Source organism: Hyla sarda, chromosome 2 (genome assembly GCF_029499605.1).
Source record: "Hyla sarda isolate aHylSar1 chromosome 2, aHylSar1.hap1, whole genome shotgun sequence".
Classification (NCBI taxonomy): domain Eukaryota; kingdom Metazoa; phylum Chordata; class Amphibia; order Anura; family Hylidae; genus Hyla; species Hyla sarda.
This window is the reverse complement of record NC_079190.1, coordinates 306068746-306092011: the sequence shown is the minus strand read 5'-3', so window position 1 is coordinate 306092011 and position 23266 is coordinate 306068746. Positions and strand designations below refer to the sequence as shown.

Genomic DNA, 23266 nt, shown 5'->3' with positions numbered 1-23266 from the left:
CCATTGAAACATAAATGAGCTGCATCCAGTCAAATCAGTGTGGTTTTCAATCAGGGTGCCTCCAGCTGTTGCATTATTTGCAGATTGTTCCCTTCACCCATTGAAGCAGACAGGCTCCCTGTCATCAGCTGACTAGTGAGTCAGGTCTTGGCCACGTTGCAAGCTGGGAAAAATCCGAGACAACAGTCATTTTGTATGCTGGTAAAAATAAATATTGAAGTGAAAATCGCAGAAGAATTGAGTAAACCGTCACACACAGGTACAGACACTATATTATGAACTACACTAACTTTACAGCCCATGTAGCATAAATAAATAAATAAATAAAAAATCCTGAAATATCCCTTTAATTATTGTACCTAGGTCCCCATCATTGCACCTCTCCATTACCGGTGACAGTAGTCAACTCATAGTTCACCTATCTAGCAGTAAAACTAGGCCGCACTTCTCTGTCGCTCTATAAATTAAACTACGACTTTTTAAAAGTTTGAAACAGAGTTGTTGCAATGGAAAATGTTACCAGCATCTCCTTTTGGTCGCATGCAATTATTGAAAATGATAACCTTTCCCAAACTTCTTTACCCTTTGCTGCTCCTCCGCCATGATGATGTCCATACACTACAGTCCACATTTATTACCGTTATATGGGGAGGCAAGTGACCCGATTGGCATATACTACATTATGAAGCTCCCTTATCTTAGATAGTATCATTTGGCTGTCTTATTCTGAGACATTACTACTTCTCCAACACTCAATTGGAGTCTGAACTAGCTGTGCCCGGCCCCTTGCCAACACACTTACACGCTAAAGGATCTCCCATATTATCTGAAAAACATTATTGTTTATATTTTGTTCTCTGTGGCAGCATGGAGGGCAATAAGAAGGATATATCATCTGCCTTTTAGTCTTTTAAGATACTTACCGATCTGGAGTCAACCAGCACTTCTGGTATATAAAAAAAAAAGGAAATCTATAGGCATCTCCATCTTTGGGGACTTGATGGAGGAAAGGTCAGGATTTAAGTCATGGGAAAAATAGTCTCATAAACATTTACTGGGAGGTAGACCTAGGTGGCACTATAAGCGGCTGTTATTATTTTCGTTCTTTAGTCACTATCAATCCATGGGCCTGTTGAGTGACTTTGATTGTCTGGTAGGTTCCAAATCCCACCCAGTCTCTCTATCACAAACCTACAGAGCTCTGCAATATATTGATATTCAACCCACAATCAAGAGGGCATTGATGAAAATTAAAATCCCATTAGCAGGACGAGCTAGTAGATAAAATGAAATCTGGATTACAGGCAGTTAGCTCCTTGATGCCTAATGAAATCTTAAGGCTAGGTTCACACTGTGGAATTTCTGGGCAGAATTTCTGCTGGAGATCGAGCCGGCGGCGCTAGGACCGAGCAGACTGCATTGCTGCCCCCATATACTGCAATGCATTTCTGGGTGGATCTTTTGGGAGATCTGCTCAGAAATGCATTGCCATCTATGGGGACAACAATGTAGTCCACAAAGTTCTAGTGCCGCCGTCGCGATCTCCGGAAGAAATTCTGCCCAGAAATTCCACAGTGTGAACCTAGACTAAGAGAAACATTTTTGAGAATACTCCATAAAGCAATTTACCCATTTAATTTGCCAACCAGATCGGGGGTTGTAACCTAGCTAACTGCTTGTCCCAAATGTCGATTAGCAAAGGCAGACCTATGGCATTGTATGCAGTAGAAAGAAAAAGCGGCACTCACTACTAGATGCAAGGCTTCTCTAATGTGTGGGGATCAAACGGGATACATAGGAGTAACTGGAGACTTTCCACAGGTAGAGCGACACAGTGTTTCACTGGCGACTTCTTCCTGTTCTAATATAGCTGAAAGAAGCCGCCGGTGAAACACTGTTGCTCTACCTGTGGAACGTCTACAGTTACTCCTATGTATACCGTTTGAATCCCAAACAGTAAAGAAGCCTTGCATCTAGTAGTGAGTGCCGCTATTTATTTCTACTGCATACATTGTTTGGGCTTTTTCTGTTAGCGGAGCACCAGGTACTGTGGCTGAAGGAGGATCGCCTGTGGCTGTGTGACACGTAGTGGACATCAGGTATCATTGAATGCTGTTGCATCTATTTCTCTATTTGGGGCCATTTAAGACCTATGTCATGGTTTGTGGGAATTCTCTTCTGACACCTTCATGCTCCCAAATTAAACAAGAGCTGAAACTTGTATGGGACTATACCATAGATCTTGATCCCATTTCCCATCTGTTTCATTATTTTCTGGAAAGTGAAAATGGATCATGTGATAGTAACGGGGCTAACTCCAAAGGTGCAAACCTCTTTTTACTGCAAGTTCTAAGGGGTCTACTGCATCATTGGCTTTATCTCACCTTACCTTTTTATCTCTGAGTTTTGAAAGACACACTTAAATATGAGATGATTCTATCTGCATTTAATACAGAACACACTGTACTGGTATTGCACAGAAGCCCTGATGGGTGGGGAAATAGATCTCGCAGAGATATTTAGACCTTAACACGTTTCCTGGGATTTGACAGATTAACAAAAGCTTGCTTATCTTGGATTATTATTGCTTGGGAGTCTGCCTGAAGGATTCTGCCGATAGAGCAGTTCCAGGTACAAATAAAGATCAAATAAAGATTCTAGTGGTGCACCGAAATTAAATTTAGGGCCAAAACTTTCATTTTTCAGGGACCAGTTGAGTTTTTAAGTGGATTTGAGGGGTCTTCATATTAGAAATACCCCATAAATGACTCCATTATAAAAACTGCACCCCCCAAAGTATTCAAAATGACATTCAGAAAGTGTGTTCACCCTTTAGGTGTTTCACAGGAATAGCAGCAAGGTGAAGGAGAAAATTCAAAATCTTAATTTTTTACACTCTCATGTTCTTGTAGACCCAGTTTTTGAAATTTTACAAGGGGTAAAAGGAGAAAAAGCCCCACAAAATTTGTAACCCAATTTCTCTCGAGTAAGGAAATACCTCATATGCACTAGAGGGCTCAGAAGGGAAGGAGCGACAATGGGATTTTGGAGAGTGAGTTTTTCTGAAATGGCTTTTGGGGGGCATTTCACATAAGCCCCTATGGTGCCAGGACAGCAAAAAAAAACCATGGCATTCTATTTTGGAAACTACACCCCTCAAGGAACGTAACAAGGGGTCCGCTGAGCCCTAACACCCCACAGGTGTTTGATGACTTTTCGTTAAAGTCGGATGTGAAATTTTTTTTTTCACTAAAAGGCTGGTTTTCCCCCAAATTTTACATTTTTTACAAGGGGTTATAGGAGAAAATGCCCCCCAAAATTTGTAACCCCATCTCTTCTGAGAATGGAAATACCCCATGTGTGGACGTCAAGTTCACTGCGGGTGCACTCCAATGCTCAGAAGAGAAGGAGTCACATTTGGCTTTTGGAAAGCAAATTTTGCTGAAATGGTTTTTGGGGGGCATGTCGCATATAGGAAGTCCCTATGGTGCCAGAACAGCAAAAAAAAAAAATATATATACACATGGCATACTATTTTGGAAACTACACCTCTCAAGGAACTTAACAAGGGGTACAGTGAGCCTTAACACCCCACAGGTGCTTGACAAATTTCCGCTAAATTTGACGTGAAAATGAAAAATTTAATTTTTTTCACTAAAATGCTGGTTTTACCCCAAATTTTTCATTTTCACAAGTGGTAATTGAAGAAAAAGCCTCCCAAAATTTGTAACAAACCCCCCCCCCCCGTGGTTCCAGAACAGTGGACCCCCCCCCCCATCATGTGACCCCATTTAGGAAAGTACACCCCTCACAGAATTTAATAAGGCGTGCAGTGAACATTTACACCCCACTGGCATTTGACAGATCTTTGGAACAGTGGGCTGTGCAAATGAAAAATTACAATTTTCATTTTCACGGATCACTGTTCCAAAAATCTGTCAGACACCTGTAGGAAGTAAATGCTCACTGTACCCCTTATTACATTACGTGAGGGGTGTAGTTTCCAAAATGGTCACATGTGGGGGGTACACTGTTCTGGCACTATGGGGGCTTTGTAAACGCACATGGCTTCCCACTTCTATTCCAACCAAATTCTCTCACCAAAAACTCAATGGCGCTCCTTCTCTCCTGAACATTGTAGTTCGCCCGCAGAGCACTTTAAATCCACATATGGGGTATTTCCATACTCCACAGAAGAAATAGGGTTACACATGGCCTTCAATTTCGGACACATTCTCTTGCCAAAAGCCCAATGGCGCTCCTTCTCTTCTGAGCATTGTAGTTCGCCCACAGAGCACTTTACATCCACATATGCGGTATGTTCTTACTCAGAAGAAATGGGGCTACATATTTTGGTTTTTTTTTTTTCCTATTCTCCCTTGTAAAAATCAAAAATGTAGGGTAACACCAGCATTTTAGTGAAAAAATATATATTTTTTTCATTTTCCCATTCAAATTTAACAAAAATTTGTCAAACACCTGTGGGGTGTTAAGGCTCACTATACCCCTTGTCACATTCCGTGAGGGGTGTAGTTTCCAAAATGGGGTCACATCTGGGTATTTGTTTTGCGTTTATGTCAGAACCACTGTAAAATCAGCCACCCCTGTGCAAATCACCAATTTAGACCTCAAATGTACATAGTGCGCTCTCACTCCTAAGTCTTGTTGTGCAACCCCCGCAGAGCACTATACACTCACATATTGGGTAGTTCTGCACTCAGGAGAAATTGTTACAAATGTTGGGGGTCTTTTTTCCTTTTACAGCTTGTGAAAAGGAAAAGTATGGGGCAACACCAGCATGTTAGTGTAAAAAATGTTTTTTTACACTAACATGCTGGTGTAGACCCCAACTTTACCTTTTCATAAGGGGTAAAAGGAGAAAAAGACCTTCAAATTTGTAACGCAATTTCTCCTGAATACGGAGATTCCCCATATGTGGCCTTAAACTGTTTCCTTGAAATACGACAGGGCTCTGAAGTGAGAGAGCGCCATTTGCATTTGAGGCCTAAATTGGGGATTTGAATCCGCCACAAAAATACCCTATAGCAGTGTTTCCCAAACTCCAGCTGTTGCAAAACTCCCAGCATGCCTTGACAGTCAGTGGTTGTCCGGCAATACGGTGAGTTGTTGTTTTTCAACAGCTGGAGGCTCCGTTTTGGAAAAACAGCCGTATAAGACGTTTTAATTTTTTTTTATTGGGGGGGGGGGGGGGGCTGTGTAGGGTATATGTAGTGCTTTACTTTTTATTTTGTGTAGTGGAGTGTTTTTAGGGTACATTCACACGGGCAGGTTTACAGTGAGTTTCTCGCTGGGAGTTTGAGCTGCGGCAGAAAACTCGCTATAAACCCCTGTACATTCACATTGGGGGGGGGGGGGGGACGCAAACCTCTAGCTGTTGCAAAACTACAACTTCCAGCATGCACTGACAGACCATACATGCTGGGAGTTGTAGTTGTGCAACAGCTGGAGGGACATTGGTTGCGAAACACTGAGAGTTTGTTTCTTAACTCAGTGTTTCGCAACCAGTGTGCCTCCAACTGTTGCAAAACTATAACTCCCAGCATGTACAGTCTCTCAGTGCATTCTGGGAGTTGTAGTTTTGCAACAGCTGGAGACACACTGGTTGCAAAACACTGAGGTAACAAACTCTGTTTCACAACCATATTGTTTCCAGCTGTTGCAAAACTGCAACAATCAGCATGCATCGACAGTCAAAGGGCATGCTTCGAGTTGTTGTTTTGCAACAGCTGGAGGCACACTGCTACAACTTCCAGCATGCCCTTTGGTAGTCTGTGCATGTTGGGAGTTGTAGTTATGCATAACTACAACCCCCAACATGCACAGGCTACCAAAGGGCATGCTGAGAGTTGTAGTTGGAACTCCAGCTGTTGCAAAACTACAACTCCCAGCATGCCCTTTGGCTTTGCATGCTAGAGTTGTTGCTAAGCAACAGCAGGAGGTGAACAGGCCTCACCTCTTGTTGTATCCTGCTGCCAAGGCCGCCGCCGCTGCTGCTGCCACCGATCCTGCTGCTCCTGTCACCGCCACCGCACCACAGGGGACCCCCACTGGACCAGGGCAAGGTAGGAGACCCCCACCGGCCCCAATCGCCGCCATGATCGTCGCCATGAGGGTCGTGATTGGTCGGTTGTTCCGACCGGTCACGTGATTGTGAGGCGGCACCCGTGCCACCTCACTCCTGCTGGGTGGGGGTGAATGGGCCTGTCTCAGACAGTCACCAGAGACCCGATTGACCCATAATAGCCGCAAATCCCCGGTCTGAATTGACATGGGGGGGGGGTCTCTGGACCCCCCCAGAGGTTTGCACTAGGTGCCTGCTAATAGATATTTGATTATGTTACAGGGGCTGTAAAGTTAGTGTAGTTCATAATATAGTGTCTGTACCTGTAGCTAATGGCTGGTCTCGCATTCTTATGTGATCTTTGCTCTGGATTTTCGTTTTTAACAGCATGCGAAATTACTCATGTCACGGGTATATCCCAGGATGCAGTGCAGCCAAGACCTGATCACTAGTCAAGTGATGACAGGGAGCCTGTCTGCTTCAATGAGTGGAGTGATCACAGGGAATAAGCAACAGCTGGAGGGACCTTGATTAGAAAGCACTTACCTTTTGAATCTCGCTTGTTTGTTGTTCAATGGGTGGGAGGTAGGAAAGTGGCATTCTGGGATTTGTAGGAAAAAAGAAAACTTCAACAGGAAATACTGAGTTTTACAAAAAGAAAGCCACCGCTTTATGGTAATCTCTTAACATAGCTATTTAACCCAAAGACAAGTGCAGATCCTTCCTAAGCATGTCCATTACTGTCTGGCGGGTAGGTGCTAAAATCACTTTATGGTGGATAACCCATTTAAGGGAATATTCGAATAGGGTGGCCGCTATTTCCCTTCTCTTTTGTCCACACTTTGTGTTAATTACCTCTACTAAAGTTTTTTATTTTTTTTATCAGTTTTTTTTTTGCTATTATTATTAAAGGTTAAGTTTTATATTTCATAAGCAGCCTAATTGGTGGATATTCTGCAGTAATTTTTTTAAACTCCACAAAGGTCTACTACTCAAATAAAGTCACTTTTGTTTTTTCTTGATAACTTTCAAATTTTATGACTTCCCAATTTTGATACTTTAAGAAAAGCCAATATATATATATATATATATATATATATATATATATATACATATATACATATTATTTTTTTTTTTTTTTCAACAATGTTTTATTGCATTTCAACGTACCATATACAATAAAATTAGATATATCCGTACAAGGTAAGATATAGTATAGAAGCAATAACAATATGGTAAAAGTTACCGGTAACAACATCGCTCTAAAAGTGTTCACTAGTCCCCGTATATCTAAACCTGCCCCCGTGTATATACTCGATTCTAACAGAGAACCAAAACCTGTTATAGCTCAAAATGACAATAGTTCTGGCCATCTAAACAGGTTGATGGATAGGCCATATTCGGTTCTGTCTGAGCGTTATCTCATAAGGTATACGTCTACTTAAACACACATTCGCATGTAGTTTCCTAATGAGACACATCATCCTACAGTGCTGGTACACCCCCCCCCCCCTACAATGGCACCCTGTATTTGCACAGACAGGAACATGGATACCTTAACAATGAACCCAGCAGTACATATATGAGGACTTTTACCCTTTAGACTGCAGTGGAACGCTCACCATTTATCAAGAAACTCCGGATTTTGCTGCCTACTACATAAGGCACATGAATGATGAGAACAGCAAATATAGGTAAATATAGAAAGGAAAAAGTAGGGTCAGAAATAGGGTAGAAAACACAAATAGAATGATGAATATATAGACAAAGGCAAAGAAAAAGAAACCTCCCGCGCTGGACCCCCCCCCCCCCCCACTAATCAACTCTTAAAAACCCCAATATATTTTTTATATAGAAAATTTATTTGCTGACAATTGTTAAAGAGGTTGATTCTTGAAAGGCAATCCTAAATTGGTGCTGTTAGGACAATCCGGACCACCAGAAAACAGAAGCTGCTATAGGGAAAATACAGTACTACATGTCAGCCAGATGAATAGTTGTTTCTATAATACATGGATGGCTTGAAACCACCAGAACAGGACTCCACAAACAGTAACTCCCTCTATAATGTTCATGTGCCTTAATTGGGCATATTGTGAAGGATTGTCTTTATGAGACGACCCCTTTAACAATTGACATGTTTACTAATAATTGTTACTGGATCAATGTATCATTAATGGCGTGGTATTTTCTTTCAGGTGAAGAGTGGGTACCTGCAAACAAAGAGCCCAGCATTTCCACTCATTACAAAATTTCAAATTTAAATACTGGTGATAAGATTTTAGCTCGTGTCAAAGCCATTAGCAAGGCTGGATCCAGTGATCCAACAGCTCTGGAACACGATGTTCTGATTCGTGAGATAGTAGGTAAGAACATTTGTATGTTGAATATTCTTGGAGACTTACTGTTTGTTGTTAGAGCAATTTAACTTGCCAAGAGTATTACCTCTTGTTTCTCCACATATAAGTTTACATTAAACATTTAGTTTTTTTACATATTGGCCCACATTTATCAAATTTATCCTCAGTTGTGGTGTAAATTGTGCCAAAATTTGGTACACTTTGAAATAGTGAGGCTCATCTTCATTTATTATGTGTTTAGGACACCCTTTATTTCTCACCCTATAAGGGGGGTGACTTACAGAGAGAAGTAATATGGCTTTAGGATGAGAGCCATGGAATAAAATGTGACCCCACTGCATGGAGATGTGCCAGAAGTTAGGTTCGGATATTGTAAGACAACATCAAGATAGTTTAAAATTAAGACAGGTCTAAAACTGGAACTAGGCAGTCTAAGCCTGAGCCACTGTGATTTTAATCTAGTTTTAATTCACACTATAAAGCTTTTAAACACAGTTGGTATATTTGTGCCACAATGCCTTATTATGCATTTTTTTAAAAACCATTCATGACTCTTTGACAAAATGATTATTCTAACTTGGCTACTTACTGGTTTACTACTTATGCACAATAATTATTATTTTTTTTTTTTGCTCTGTATTGCTCACTACCATTTGGAGTATTGGCTTAATTATAGTCAGTAGAGACCTGACAGCTGAACAGGGTTTTACCAAATGGGGCATTCATCTAATATGCAGCAGTGGATAGCTGAGCATATATGGTCATCTTCAAACTGTGCTGACAGGTTGCAATGAACAGGAATGCTAAAATAACTACTTTCTTTTGAGATGGTGCAGTATAACTACTAAACGTAAAGGAACAAACCAGTGTGTCTGACATACTATTTAAAATACTTACATTTTCCTGTAATTTTATTTATTCGGTGTACCAATATTATACACTATTAGTTAAAAACCCACATTATTATATTGTAAGTACAGCAGTAGTGTAGTTTTGTTACACATCTATTATAGCTGTCTCCTAAATTATGTCTTACCACCTGTGCAACCATTTGACTGTTGGTGATATATGTCCAGTTTCTAAAAGGACAATCTATAAACGGGTTTCTAATTTGAAACACAGCTGTTAACTGGGTGTATATGTCTCCATCATGCTGACCATTAATGATTCTAAAATTAGAGCTTGGTTTTGCACACTCCTCCAATGAAGTCTGTGTGTATATATATGTGTATTTAATAATAAAATATTTGTTAAAGTAAATTTAATGTTTATCTGTGATAAAAGGGTTTCATTATCAATCCAGGGTCTTGCCAAGCAATTGGTTTCAGAGGCTACATTCACACTTTGTTCTGCATACTTGCTAAAATCTCTAGTGTGTAAATAAGAATTTTACTTGTGACTACTACATAAAAATATTGCAGCATCAAATCCATTGATAGACCTACCAGCTGCTGTGCTGCTCGCCTACATTTACTAAAACATTTCTTTAGTTTCTAGAGTAAAATGCTATGTTACTAGGGTATGTCTTCAGATCTGCCATAGGCAGGAGAAATCCTAAGCTTGAAAAGTACGCTTTGTACATGTGTGTTGTAAAGACATGTGTCTTTTATCAATCGTGTATGTAAGGCTAGGTTTCCACACAGGTTTTTTTCTGGCATTCTTTTTGGAAAACTACCACTGCAGTTTTTGAACCAAAGCAAGAAGTGTATTCAAAAGGAATAAGATATATAACTTGTGCTTCCTGCTAGATCCCCTTCTAGCTTTGGCTCGATTTTTTATTTATTTTTCCGATTGTTTGTTTATTTATTTATACATTTTGTTATCTTTTGGCCTTGTGCTAAAATAAAATTAAAATCATGTTTTCTCTTTACATTCTGCACTCAATAGCCCATAGAAACTAAATGAAAATATAATTTTAAAGGAATTATTCCAGGATTTTTTTTCTATTTGACTATGCTACAGGGGCTGTGAAGTTAGTGTAGTTCATAATATAGTGTCTGTACCTGTGTGTGACGGTTTTCTCACACTTCTTATGGGATTTTCACCCCAATATTTATTTAAAAAAACACATGACACTTTGGAAAAATTATTTTATTTCATAAAAAACACATTTTTAGTTAGTACAATTTTAGTGCCATCGACTGGGGAAAGCACCCATAGTGCAATGTCTTCCCAAATAGGGAGCCTCCAATTGTTGCAAATCTACAACTCCCAGCATGCCAAGACAGCTTTTGGTTGTTCGGGCATGCTGGGAGATGTAGTTAAGCAACAGCTGGAGTCTCCCTGTCTAGGAAGACACTGCCAGAAGGGTCTGTTCACATACAAAACGTACAGAGCCTCAGACTTACCACCCTAGCTCCTGTCTGTAGCTCCGCCCCTAACTACATAATTACCACAGGTCGGAGCTACTCAGACTCAGCCGGGACAGGTGCGAGGGAGGTAAGTGGACCTCTTCTTTGTTATAGATAGCTGTATACTGCCCAAAGGGGCTTTAGGAGCAGGGAGTCCTTTCTGTATAGTGACAGGACTCCCGGCTCCTGTATAGTATGCATGTGTGCACTTCGCACCCTTGTATGCTATAGGGCCGGTGGAGGTAAGTAGTGATGCTATACATTCCTCACCTCTTTACACTCTATGGGCCAGGTTCTCTGCATCTGACCCACTGAGTGGTATCCTGAAGGCAGTGAAAAAAAACTGCCAGAAAAAAAACACCCAAAAAACTGCCAAAAAGCAGCAAAATGCTGTGGCAGTTTTTTTCCTAGTTTTTTTTTTAAAGGGTAACTCTCATTAAAACACATTTTTGCTATTGCACTCCTTATGGTAAATAAAAAATATTTCTAATATACTTTGGTTAAAAAAAATGAAGTTCTCTGTTTTATTTGTGCTTAAAAAAAGCTCAAGAGCACATTTTCCCCCCATCTTATACACAGACTTAGGACCGAGGTCCAAACACAAAGTGCAGCCTGGAGTGCTGAGCGGGTGTGTCCAGCCTCATCCAATCACAGCTCCTCTCACACTTAACTGCCATATGCTGTTGGTTGGACACACACCCCTCAGCACTCCAAGGCTGCACTTCCTGTGTTTGGGCTTTGGTCCTAAGTCTGTGTATAAGATGGAGGAAAAGGTGCTCTTGAGCTTTTTTTAAGCACAAATAAAACATAGAAAACTTCACTTTTTTTTTAACAAAGTGTACTAGAAATATTTATTATTTACCATAAGGAGTGCAATAGCAAAAATTTGTCTTAATGAGAGTTACCATTTAAGATGTTTAAAAAAAAAAAAAAAAAAAAAAAAAAAATGGCAGCAAAACATTGGTCTTTTAGAAGAATCTAAATGGGGAATTATTAAAAATATTAAACTATTGTCAATAAATGCAAATTTTAAGCTGACCCAATTTAAACTATATATTTAAAATATATTTATCTTCCTGGTTTCTACAAATAATAAATTTCCATTTAACGAGGGTATTTTGGGAGAGCAGGGATATTTGTCCAATTGCAAGTTATTGGCCAAGTTGCTTATCTAAAAGACAGGATATAGCCAGAATATAAGAATTTTGGCACCTATAACATTTGTTCATTTGTGCACTGGTTGCATTTAATCTATAAAGTAAAAAATTATGAATATCGGGTAGCCCAGAACTCGGAGAAGACTCTAATCAGGTACAGTATAGCTAAAAACGTGTATAGGTAGCTGCAACCCGACAGTAGGGACAATAGTATTACTGCCAGACGAGTACTAATCTGAAAAAGGTTGTGTATCCCTTACACAACGAGGAAAGTGTACCCCCACTTTATACAGATAGGGTAGAATACAGGGGAAATTTAAAGGAGTACTCCCGTGGAAAACTTTTTTTAAATCAACTGCTGCCAGAAAGTTAAAAAGATTTGTAAATCACTTTAGGAACTGTCCAGAGCAGCATATGTTTGCTATGGGGATTTTTTCCTGCTCTGGACAGTTCCTAAAATGGACAGCAGAGATCAGCAGAGAGCACTGTGGTCATGTCATCAGAGGAAATGCATTTCTTTTTTGGATTTCTCTTTAGTATACAGCTCCTAAAAATTACTGGAAGGATTAAAATTTTTTAATAGAAATGATTTACAAATCTGTTTAACTTTCTGGCACCAGTTGATTTAAAAAAAAAGTTTTCCACGGGAGTACCCCTTTAAAGAAAGAATAAAAAAAAAAAAAAAACACTACTTGTCCAAGGACTAAAACGGGAGCACAGTCTACTTTTCCCTCATGGCAATCCACTTGTCCTGGTACACAAACTAATTTCAATAAAAAAAAAAAAAAAATTAAATAAGGTTTTTATTAATAGAAATTTAATAGGCAGACCAGAAATACCTGCAAACAACAAATGCAAATCAGTTGCAATCAGAACTGGGTGGGAATGGGATTTAATTGTGAAAAATGATGACGCTCTATTCTTGTATATGTTTACATTTAAAAAATCCATTTTCAAAAATAAAAACCTTTTTTTTTTTACATGGACATTAAGTTTTCAGACCCTTTGCAATAACACTTGAAATTTAGTTTTTTTTTTAAGATCATGTGATGTTTATTCACCTTGATTGGAGTCCACTTGAGGTAAATTCAGTTCATTGGATATTGGACATGGTTTGAAAAGACATAGCTCAGTCCAAATAAGGTCTCATAGCTGACAGTGCATATCAAAGCAAAAACCAAGCCATCGGGAAGGAAAAAAAACTGCCTGTAAAGCTTAGAGACAAGCTTGTGCAGAAGCACAGATCAGTATGAGAGTGCAAAAACATTTCTGGCATCCATAATTCCTAAATAGAAGAAGTTTGGAACAACCAGGACTCTTTCTTGAGCTGTCTGCTCCACAAAACTAAGTAATCAGGGGAAAATAGCCTTGATAAAACAGGTGACCAAAACTGAATGGCCACTCTGTTTGAGCTCCAAAAATCCTGTGTGCAGATGGGAGAAACTTCCAGCAGGTTAACCATTAATGCAGCAGTCCACAATCTAGGCTTAATGGCAGAGTGGCCATGCAAAGAAGCTGTGAGAAACAAGATTACCTGGTCTGATGAAACCAAGATTCAACTTTTGGCCTTAACTCTAAGCATCATTACTCAAGGAAACCAAACACTACTCATCACCTAACCTTTTTTCCCCCTACCCATTTTTGAATCTGGCTGAGAATGAAAATATGGGTAACCCCTTCAATTTTTTGCATAAATAAAAAAACAAAACAAACAAAAAAAAAAACTGCGTGTGGTTCCCCGTATCTTTATTCTCAACCAGATACCAACCAAGCAGCAACTGCTTGACGTTACCAGGGTGGGCAAGGACCCTCCCCAGCCTAAATAACACCTGCCTGTTACTACCTAGGCCCAGGAGCACCATTTTTAATGCTTTGGGACTGTTGGTAACAGCTCTTCCTGGCACTTCTGTGGTGTTGTGTACTGGGATAATAATTGGGGGATAGCACTAGCTGTAATTGGGGCTAATGCTAAGCCCCAGCTTAGTAATGGACTCCGTAAAGTAATTTAAAAAAATAAAAAAACACACAACACGTTTCAAAAACTTTTATTCCAAAAAACTCCCACAAGCCCTTGTAAACCATATAAATAACAGTGAACAATAAAATGCAGGTCATCAATGTAGTCCACCGAATCCAAAGTAGTCCACAGGATACAGGAATCTGACATTAGAAGTAAAAAAAAAAAAATTTTTTTTAAAACACAAAAATTGATTAGTACATTTATGGCTCTCTCCCCTGGGGAGAACACCTATAAAGCAGGGTTTCCAAAAAAGGAGCCTACAGCTGTTTATAGACTACACCCCCCTTATGATGGGAGTTGTAATTTAACAATAAAGAACCTCCAGTTAAGGACCAGCTGGAGGCACCCTGTTCCTAAACTACAACTTCCGTGATGAAAGTTGTTTTGCAACAGCTGGAGGCACCCTTTTGTTAAACTACAACCCCCATGATAGGAGTTGTAGTTTAGCATAAGCTAGAGACACCCTATTCCAAAACTACAACTCCTGTGATGGGAGTTGTAGTTTAGCATTTGCTAGAGACACCCAGTTCCAAAACTACAACTCCCGTGATGTGAGTTGTAGTCTTCCAACAGCTAGTGATCGGGAGTTAGATGCGGGCGGGTGGCTGGTGAGCAGAGCCGGCCGGCTCCCAGAAATAAGACTACAGCACTGTAATTTCATATTGAAATATGAAATTACAGTGCTGTGATTTCATATTCCTGTTAGCCGTCCGGCTGCTCCCTGGCCACCTGCCCTCATCAGCCTCCCGGCCGCTAGCTGTTGAAAGACTACAACTCCCATGACGGGAGTTGTAGTTTTGCAACCAGCATGCCCTTACAGTGAGGACATGCTTGGAGTTGTAGTCTTGCAACAGTTAGCAGGCGGTCAGTAGATGTGGGCGGGTGGCCAGGGAGCGGAGCTTTACAAAAAGTCGCAAAAAGTTGCAGCGACTTTTTAATAATGCTGTCAAAAGGCATTTTTGTAAGCCAGATCTGAACTGGCTTTGACTTGCAAACTTTTGAGGGGGGGGGGGGGTTGTGACTTTTGTAAGCAAAAAAAAATAGCTCTAAATCCCATTGATTTCAGAATGATGGGGGAAAACCTGAATTTTGTGGATTTTAGCACAAGGCCACTACATAAAAAAAGTCAATCAAATTTGAAAGGGTCTGAAGACTTTCCGAATGTGCAGTATGTGCATACAGTATATGTATGCGTTTGTGAACAAGTATTCTTGCTATTTATGCATGCATTTATTAATTGTCAATCTTTGTCATCCTTGTAAGAAGAATGTTATAATTTTGCTGATAATTTATATTGTAGATCGTCCAAAAATTAGACTCCCAAGATACCTTCGTCAAACATATGTGAAACATGTTGGAGAAACAGTTAATTTGGTTATCCCTTTCCAGGTAATGCTTAAGTTTGCTCATTGCATAAGTGTTTTTATATTTTTTAAATCAGCAGCATGTTCTGTATGTTGGAGAGCTCTTTTGGATTCTCACCATGAATTTCATCTTTTGCAATGCAAAAAGTGACATCTGTTGCAAAATCTACATTTTCCCTTCAGGTGAATACTACAGGGTTGTTGGCTCACTCCTTGTTACTTTTATGGGTAGAAGCCTTTTCATTACCTTGCACATCCAAGGGTGGATTCACTCTGCATTTCCAGTTGGAGAAAATAGTGCAGTACAGATCACACCTTTATTAAAATACAAAAACAACAAACAGTAGTGGAATCCAGGGACTTTATCATACATAACCAGGTACTCCGGAATTGGCTGGATACCAGAAGCAGCATAGTCAAAACCAATATCAGGAACTAGAGTGGATGTCAGCCAGGCCAGGGTCATACACGGGATCACAGTCAGGAACACTCTTGAAGATCAGAGACCATGCAAGGGCAGAGGCAGACTTAATATTTGCAGGTTGAATACTCAGAACCCAGCAGGGAAGGGGCTGGATAATTATCAGGTAGCCAGAGAAACAAGGAGCTCTTAGTATCAGAAAAGGTTTGCTGTCTGCTGAGAAGCAAGGTAGTGGACCAGAGGAGGGGTGAAAACTCTGACAGCAGTGTAAATCCAAAGTATATATCAAAAGAATTTCTAATATATACCCATGATGAATGCTTCTGACAGATGTATAGGCAAACACAAAACAAACATAAACCACACACACACACACAAAGAAATTATGAACTATAATGCCATTGGACACCAAAAGGACACTCTTTTTGCTTCCAACAGGTGAATGGGGATTATGGATATTTTTGCTGTATATGCTGCAAACATATTCTGAATGCACCCTTACCTGTTCAAACATTGATTTATGAATCAACATTACTTCTAGTTCATCAGTAAGTCTAAATTGAGGAAGGCATCTGGTCATAATGATCTCAACTCTGCATTTTACATAATATTTATTTTAATCACCTTTGTGCATGATCACCATTAAATTCTTGAGGCCATGCACAAGCCTCAAGCGGTCCCCAGTTACCCTCTAATTGACCATTTTTCCTCCATAGCCTTCATACTAAAATGTTTATAACTATTAACATACGTATTCTAATTTAGTAAATAGGAGAATACAGCCTGCAAGGGCTGTAAAAAAAAAAAAAAAACACTAGAGAATATTCTCCTTGTGCAGCAAACTATTCCACCCTGATCCCTGTGTTTACCTACACTGATAATGTTCCCAACACACTGCAGCCTCAGTGATTAGCTGCAGGATGTTCAGAATAGGAGCAAGAACAGTTTATCAGGGTAAATAAACTCAGATCTAGGGCAGACTGAAGTGCTGACACTGGACCAGGTAAGGTTAGTATGCTCTAAATTGTTGTTTTACAGCCCTAGTAGGCTGTGATATGCTTTTTAAGGAATTCATAATAATCTTTTAATACTTAATATTGTATCTCATACACAGGGATCAGGTAGGATTCATCACTCATAAGCAGGGGTGATGTTCAAGAATCCCTACTTAAATTAAAAAGCTATATGTGCACTACACCTGTAGTATAGTAGTATGCCGCCGTGGTCGCGAACAGCTGAGAGGGCGGTGGGAGGGTCCTTACCTGCCTCCTCGCCGTCCTGCCTTGCATGCTGGAGCAGCAGAGCAACGATAATTAATGATTAAAGTATTATGCTATAGCATTGATCAGTGTGTGCAATCTAAGGATTGCATGAAAAAAAATAGTTAATGTGATTTAACCCCTTCAGTAATAAAAGTATGAATCAACCCCCTTTTCCCATAAAAAAAAAAAAAATATATATATATATATATATATATATATATATGTAAACAAAAATAACATATGTGGTACTGTCGCGTGCGTAAATGTCCGAACTATAAAAATAATGTTAATTAAACTGCACTGTCAATGGTGTACACATAAAAGAAATTCCAAAGTAAAAAATTGCGTATTTTTGGTCACTTTGTATGCCCTAAAATATTTTTATAAAAAGCGATCAAAAAGTCCCATCAAAACAAAATGGTACCAATAAAAACTTCAGATCACAGCACAAAAATGAGCCCTCATACATCCCTGTATATGGAAAAATAAAAAAGTTATAAGGGTCAGAAGATGACAATTTTAAACATACTGATTTTGGTGCTTGTAGTTATAATTTATTTTTTAAGTAGTAAAATAAAATAAAACCTATATAAATTAGGTATTTTTGTAACCATATGGACCTACAGAATAAAGATATTGTGTAATTTTTACCGAAAAGTGCACCGCGAACAGTTACAAAATGGAATTTTTTTCCAATTTTGTCCTACAAATATTTTTTTTTCTGGTTTAGCCATATGATTTTGTGGTGAAATGATTGATGTCATTACAAAGTGCAATTGGTGGCGCAAAAAACAAGCCCTCAGATGGGTCTGTAGGTGCAATATTTAAAGCGTTTAGATTTTTAGATGGTAAGGTGGAAAATACGAAAATGCAAACATGAAAAAAAAACGGTGGTCCTTAACCCCTTAAGGACCAGGCCAATTTTCACTGTAGGACCAGAGCGTTTTTTGCACATCTGACCACTTTCACTTTAAGCATTAATAACTCTGGGATGCTTTTACCTATCATTCTGATTCCGAGAGAGTTTTTTCGTGACATATTCTACTTTATGTTATTGGTAAAATTTTGTCGATACTTGCACCATTTCTTAGTGAAAAATTAAAAAATTTGATGAAAAAAATTGAAAATGTAGCTTTTTTTTTACTTTGAAGCTCTCTGCTTGTAAGGAAAATAAACATTCTAAATAAATTTTATTTTGATTCACATATACGTCTACTTTATGTTTGCATCATAAAGTTGACATGTTTTTACTTTTGGAAGACATCAGAGGGCTTCAAAGTTCAGCAGCAATTTTCCAATTTTTCACCAAATTTTCAAAATCAGAATTTTTCATGGACCAGTTCAGGTTGAAGTGGATTTGAAGGGCCTTCATATTAGAAATACCCCACAGATGACCCCATTATAAAAACGGCACCCCTCAAAGTATTCAAAATGACATTCAGTAAGTGTGTTAACCCTTTAGGTGTTTCACAGGAATAGCAGCAAAGTGAAGGAGAAAATTCAAAATCTTCATTTTTTACACTCGCATGTTCTTGTAGGCCCAGTTTTTGAATTTATAAAAGAGGTAAAAGGAAAAAAATCCTCTCAAAATTTGTAACCCAATTTCTCTTGAGTAAGAAAATACCTCATATGTGTTTGTCAAGTGTTTGGCGGGCGCTGTAGAGGGCTCAGAAGGGAGGGAGCGACAATGGGATTTTGGAGAGGGAGTTTTTCTGAAATGTTTTTTGGGGGCATGTCACATTTAGGAAGCCCATATGGTTCCAGAACAGCAAAAAAAAAAAAAAAAAAAAAAGCATGGCATACTATTTATGAAACTACACCCATCAAGGAATGTAACGTGGGGTACAGGGAGCCTTAACACCTCACAGGTATTTCACGACTTTTTGTTAAAGTCGGATGTGTAAATGAAAAAAATAAAAATGTTCACTACAATGCTGGTTTTTCCCCAAATTTTACATTTTTACAAGGGGTAATAGAAGAAATGGGGTTACAAATTTTGGGGGTCATTTTCTCCTGAGTATGGAAATACCCCATGTGTGGACGTCAAGTGCTCTGCTAGCGCACTACAATGCTCAGAAGAGAAGGAGTGCTATTAAGCTTTTGAAAAGGGAATTTGTTTGGACTGGAATTCAGGGGCCATGTGTGTTTACAAAGCCCCCCGTGGTACCAGAACAGTGCACCCCCCCACATGTGACCCCATTTTGAAAACTACACCCCTCACAGAATTTAATAAGGGGTTCGGTGAGCATTTGCACCCCACTGGCGTTTGACAGATTTTTGGAACAGTGGGCTGTGCAAATGAAAAATTACAATTTTCATTTTCACGGATCACTGTTCCAAAAATCTGTCAGACCCCTGTGGGGCGTAAATGCTCACTGTACCCCTTATTACATTACATGAGGGGTGTAGTTTCCAAAATGGGGTCACATGTGGGTATTTATTTTTTTGCATTTATGTCTGAACCGCTGTAAAATCAGCCACCCCTGTTCAATGTTGTGTATATGTTGTGTTTTATCCTTTTATTATGTGGTAATGTAGTGTTTTTGGGGTACATTCACACTGGCGGCGGGTTACAGTGAGCTTACCGCTAGGAGTATGCGATGCTGCGAAAAATTTGCCGTAGCTCATACTTGAAGCAGGAAACTTACTGTAAACCTGCCTGTGTGAATGTACCCTGTACATTCACATGGGGAGGAGGCAAACCTCCAGCTTTTTCAAAACTACAACTCCCAGCATGCACTGACAGACAGTGCATGCTGGGAGTTGTACTTTTGCAACAGCTGGAGGCACACTGGTTGGAAAACCTTCAGTTAGGTTCTGCTACCTAACTCAGTATTTTCCAACCAGTGTGCCTCCAGCCTCCAAAACTACAACTCCCAGTATGTACTGATCGCCAAAGGGCATGCTGGGAGATATAGTTATGCAACAGCTCGAGGTACACAACTACAGCTCCCAGCATGCCGAGACAGCTGTTTGCTGTTTGGCCATGCAGGGATTTGCAGTTTTGTAACATCTGGAGGGCTACAATTTAGAGATCTTCAAACTGTGGACCTCCAGCTGTTGCAAATCTTCAAATGCCAGCATGCCCTGACAACAAACTGCTGTTTGGGCATGCCAGGAGTTGCAGTTTTGCAACATCTGGAGGGCCACAGCAAGAGATCACTGCCAGTGATCTCCAAACTGGGGCGCTCCAGCTGTTGCAAATCTACAAATCCCTGCATGCCCTAACAGCTGTCTGGGCATGCTGGGAGTTGTAGTTTTGCAACATCTGGAGGATTACAGTTTAGAGACCACTGTATAGTGGTCTCAAACTGTACCCTCCAGATGTTGCTAGGCAACTTACCGGCTTCCGTCGGATCCAGGGAGCCAGCCGCACGACATCGCCGGACTCCGATCTCCTCCACCGATGGTCGCCCGCAGCCTCGCCCGCGGGGTAAGTGGACGTCTGCGCCGGTCCTCTGTCTAACCTAGTTTAGTGTCATCTGCAAAAATACCATGATACAGTTAAATGATCCTGTTTTTCCTTTTCACTCCAAATTCAGGTCAACATAGTTTAGTGTCCTCTGCGAAAATACTATACTACAGTTAAAGGATCTTGTTTTTCCTTTTCACTCCAAATTCAGGTCAACCTAGATGAATCCCAAGTACGCTTAAAGGGGTACTCCGCCCCTAGACATCTTATCCCCTATCCAAAGGATAGAGGATAAGATGTCAGATCGCTGGAGTCCCGCTGCTGGGGACCCCGGGGATCGCTGCTGCAGCACCCCGCTATCATTACTGCGCAGAGCGAGATGGCTCTGCACGTAGTGACGGGCAATACAGGGGCTGGAGCATCGTTACGTCATGGCTCCACCTCTCATGACGTCACGGCCCGTCCCCGTCAATACAAGTCTATGGGAGAGGGTGTGGCGGTTGTCACGCCCCCTGCCATAGACTTGCATTAAGGGGACGGGCCGTGATGTCATGAGGGGTGGAGCCATGACGTCACGCTGCTCCGGCCCCTGTATCGCCCGTCATTACGCGAACTCGCTCTGTGCAGTAATGATGGCGGGGTGCCGCAGCGGCGATCCCCGGGGTCCCCAGCAGCGGGACCGCGGCGATCGAACATCTTATCCCCTATCCTTTGGATAGGGGATAAGATGCCAGGGGCAGAGTACCCCTTTAAAGGGAACCAATCATCAGATTTTACCCTATATGATGCTTGGCAAAGTGTTATATAGGGTAAAATGTTTATCATCACCATCCCCGGGGGACGCACCTGCCCCCAGGGATGGTGAAGATATGAACTTCCCCCTCGGCTTGATTGACAGGCTGCCTCATCGCTCTGCTCGCTGAACAGACGGAGCAGAGCGATGACGCGGCCCGTCAATCAAGCTGAGGGGCGTTGCTGCTGACCGAAGTAATGCGACCTGGTAAGAGGAGCTCCCCACCCAGGTAACTACTTGCGGGGACTAGTTTATAAGTTCATATCTTCACCATCCCCGGGGGCAGGAGCATCCCCCGGGGATGGTAAGGATAAACATTTTACCCTATATAACGCTTTTGCCAAGCGTTATATAGGGTAAAATCTGGCGATTGGTTCCCTTTTAATCTTTTCAATGAAGGAATCACCCCCATAGGGGGATATTTCAACATAGTACTTGAACCTTCCCTAGATTCCTCAAAAAATAGATCCACGTTATAAAAATAAAAACATCCTTTAAAAAAGAAAATCACTTGGTAGACAGCTGGAGATACTATTGTCCCACAGTTAAAAACTACACATTTCTCCGCTCTGCATCACTCCTATCAAAAGCTTGAGTACCTCTTTATCGCCTCAAAGATATATTTAGTATTTCTCTAACCCTTAGATAAACTTCACTTCCATGTGTTCTCTGACCACTCTCCATTATTATTAATCTTTCCCTACACTCTATTCCACTCAAGGCTCCAAACTGGAGATTAAACGAACTATTGCTTTAAGTCCCGAAACAAGTGAAATCCCTTGTGACTACGTTGGAAGAGTTCTATAAGCTTAAACCCTTAACGACTCAGCCCATTTGGGCCTTAAGGACTCATTAGACAATTTTATTTTTAAGTTTTCGTTTTTTCCTCCTTGCCTTCTAAAAATCATAACTCTTTTATATTTTCTGTTTCAATTTTTTTATTCAACATTTTAGAACAAGGAAACAAGGTAGACATGTACAGCAATGTCATAAAGTCAAGAATATACAGTTGTTCACTAATTGGCAACAGTGGAGACATAGGTAGGTGTAGGAGTCAGATAGACACGTCTCCAATGTTACTGTAGGTTCTGTGATACCACACAAGTCTCGAACAAATATTGGTTTTTGGTGAACAATATAACAAACTGCTACAGTGTAGTGAACATTAAAAGCAAATAACTTATTTAACAGGGAAAGGGGGAAAGGAAAGGAAAGAAGAGAAAAAGAGGGAAATTAGGTAGAGAAGCCCAGCATGTTGTAAGCCTACTTGATTAGTGAGCTAGCGCATTGATGTACAGGTTCGGCCATTTATATGGATACACCTTAATAAAATGGGAATGGTTGGTGATATTAACTTCCTGTTTGTGGCACATTAGTATATGTGAGGGGGGAAACTTTTCAAGATGGGTGGTGGCCATTTTGAAGTTGGCCATTTTGAATCCAACTTTTGTTTTTTCAATAGGAAGAGGGTCATGTGACACATCAAACTTATTGGGAATTTCACAAGAAAAACAATGATGTGCTTGGTTTTAACGTAACTTTATTCTTTCATTAGTTATTTACAAGTTTCTGACCACTTCTAAAATGTGTTCAATGTGCTGCCCATTGTGTTGGATTGTCAATGCAACCCTCTCCTCCCACTCTTCACACACTGATAGCAACACCGCAGGAGAAATGCTAGCACAGGCTTCCAGTATCCGTAGTTTCAGGTGCTACCCGTCTCTTAACATCACAGCATAGACAATTGCCTTCAGATGACCCCAAAGATAAAAGTCTAAGGGGTCAGATCGGGAGACCTTGGGGGCCATTCAACTGGCCCACGACGACCAATCCACTTGATGTGTTTCCCTCTTTATGCACTGAAGCTGGCACGTTCCCTGAGTTTTTCCAGCAAGATGGTGCACCACCACATTATGGGTGTCAGGTCCGAGCATTCCTAGATGAACAGTTTCCTGGAAAGTGGATTGGTCATCGTGGGCCAGTTGAATGGCCCCAAGGTCTCCCGATCTGACCCCTGAGACTTTTATCTTTTGGGTCATCTGAA

At 40.5% G+C, this 23266-nt stretch overlaps 1 protein-coding gene across 3 annotated transcripts in view; it reads left to right on the top strand.

Moving 5' to 3' along the window:
• Window positions 1-23266, top strand: part of LOC130356315 (myosin-binding protein H-like) — a 229518-nt gene that overhangs the window by 94328 nt on the left and 111924 nt on the right. For all 3 annotated transcript variants that reach the window (XM_056557634.1, XM_056557636.1, XM_056557635.1), the window contains exons 3-4: window positions 8281-8448; window positions 15271-15359. In XM_056557634.1, coding sequence (XP_056413609.1) covers window positions 8281-8448; window positions 15271-15359 — 257 coding nt within the window. The remainder of the gene's footprint in view (window positions 1-8280; window positions 8449-15270; window positions 15360-23266) is intronic.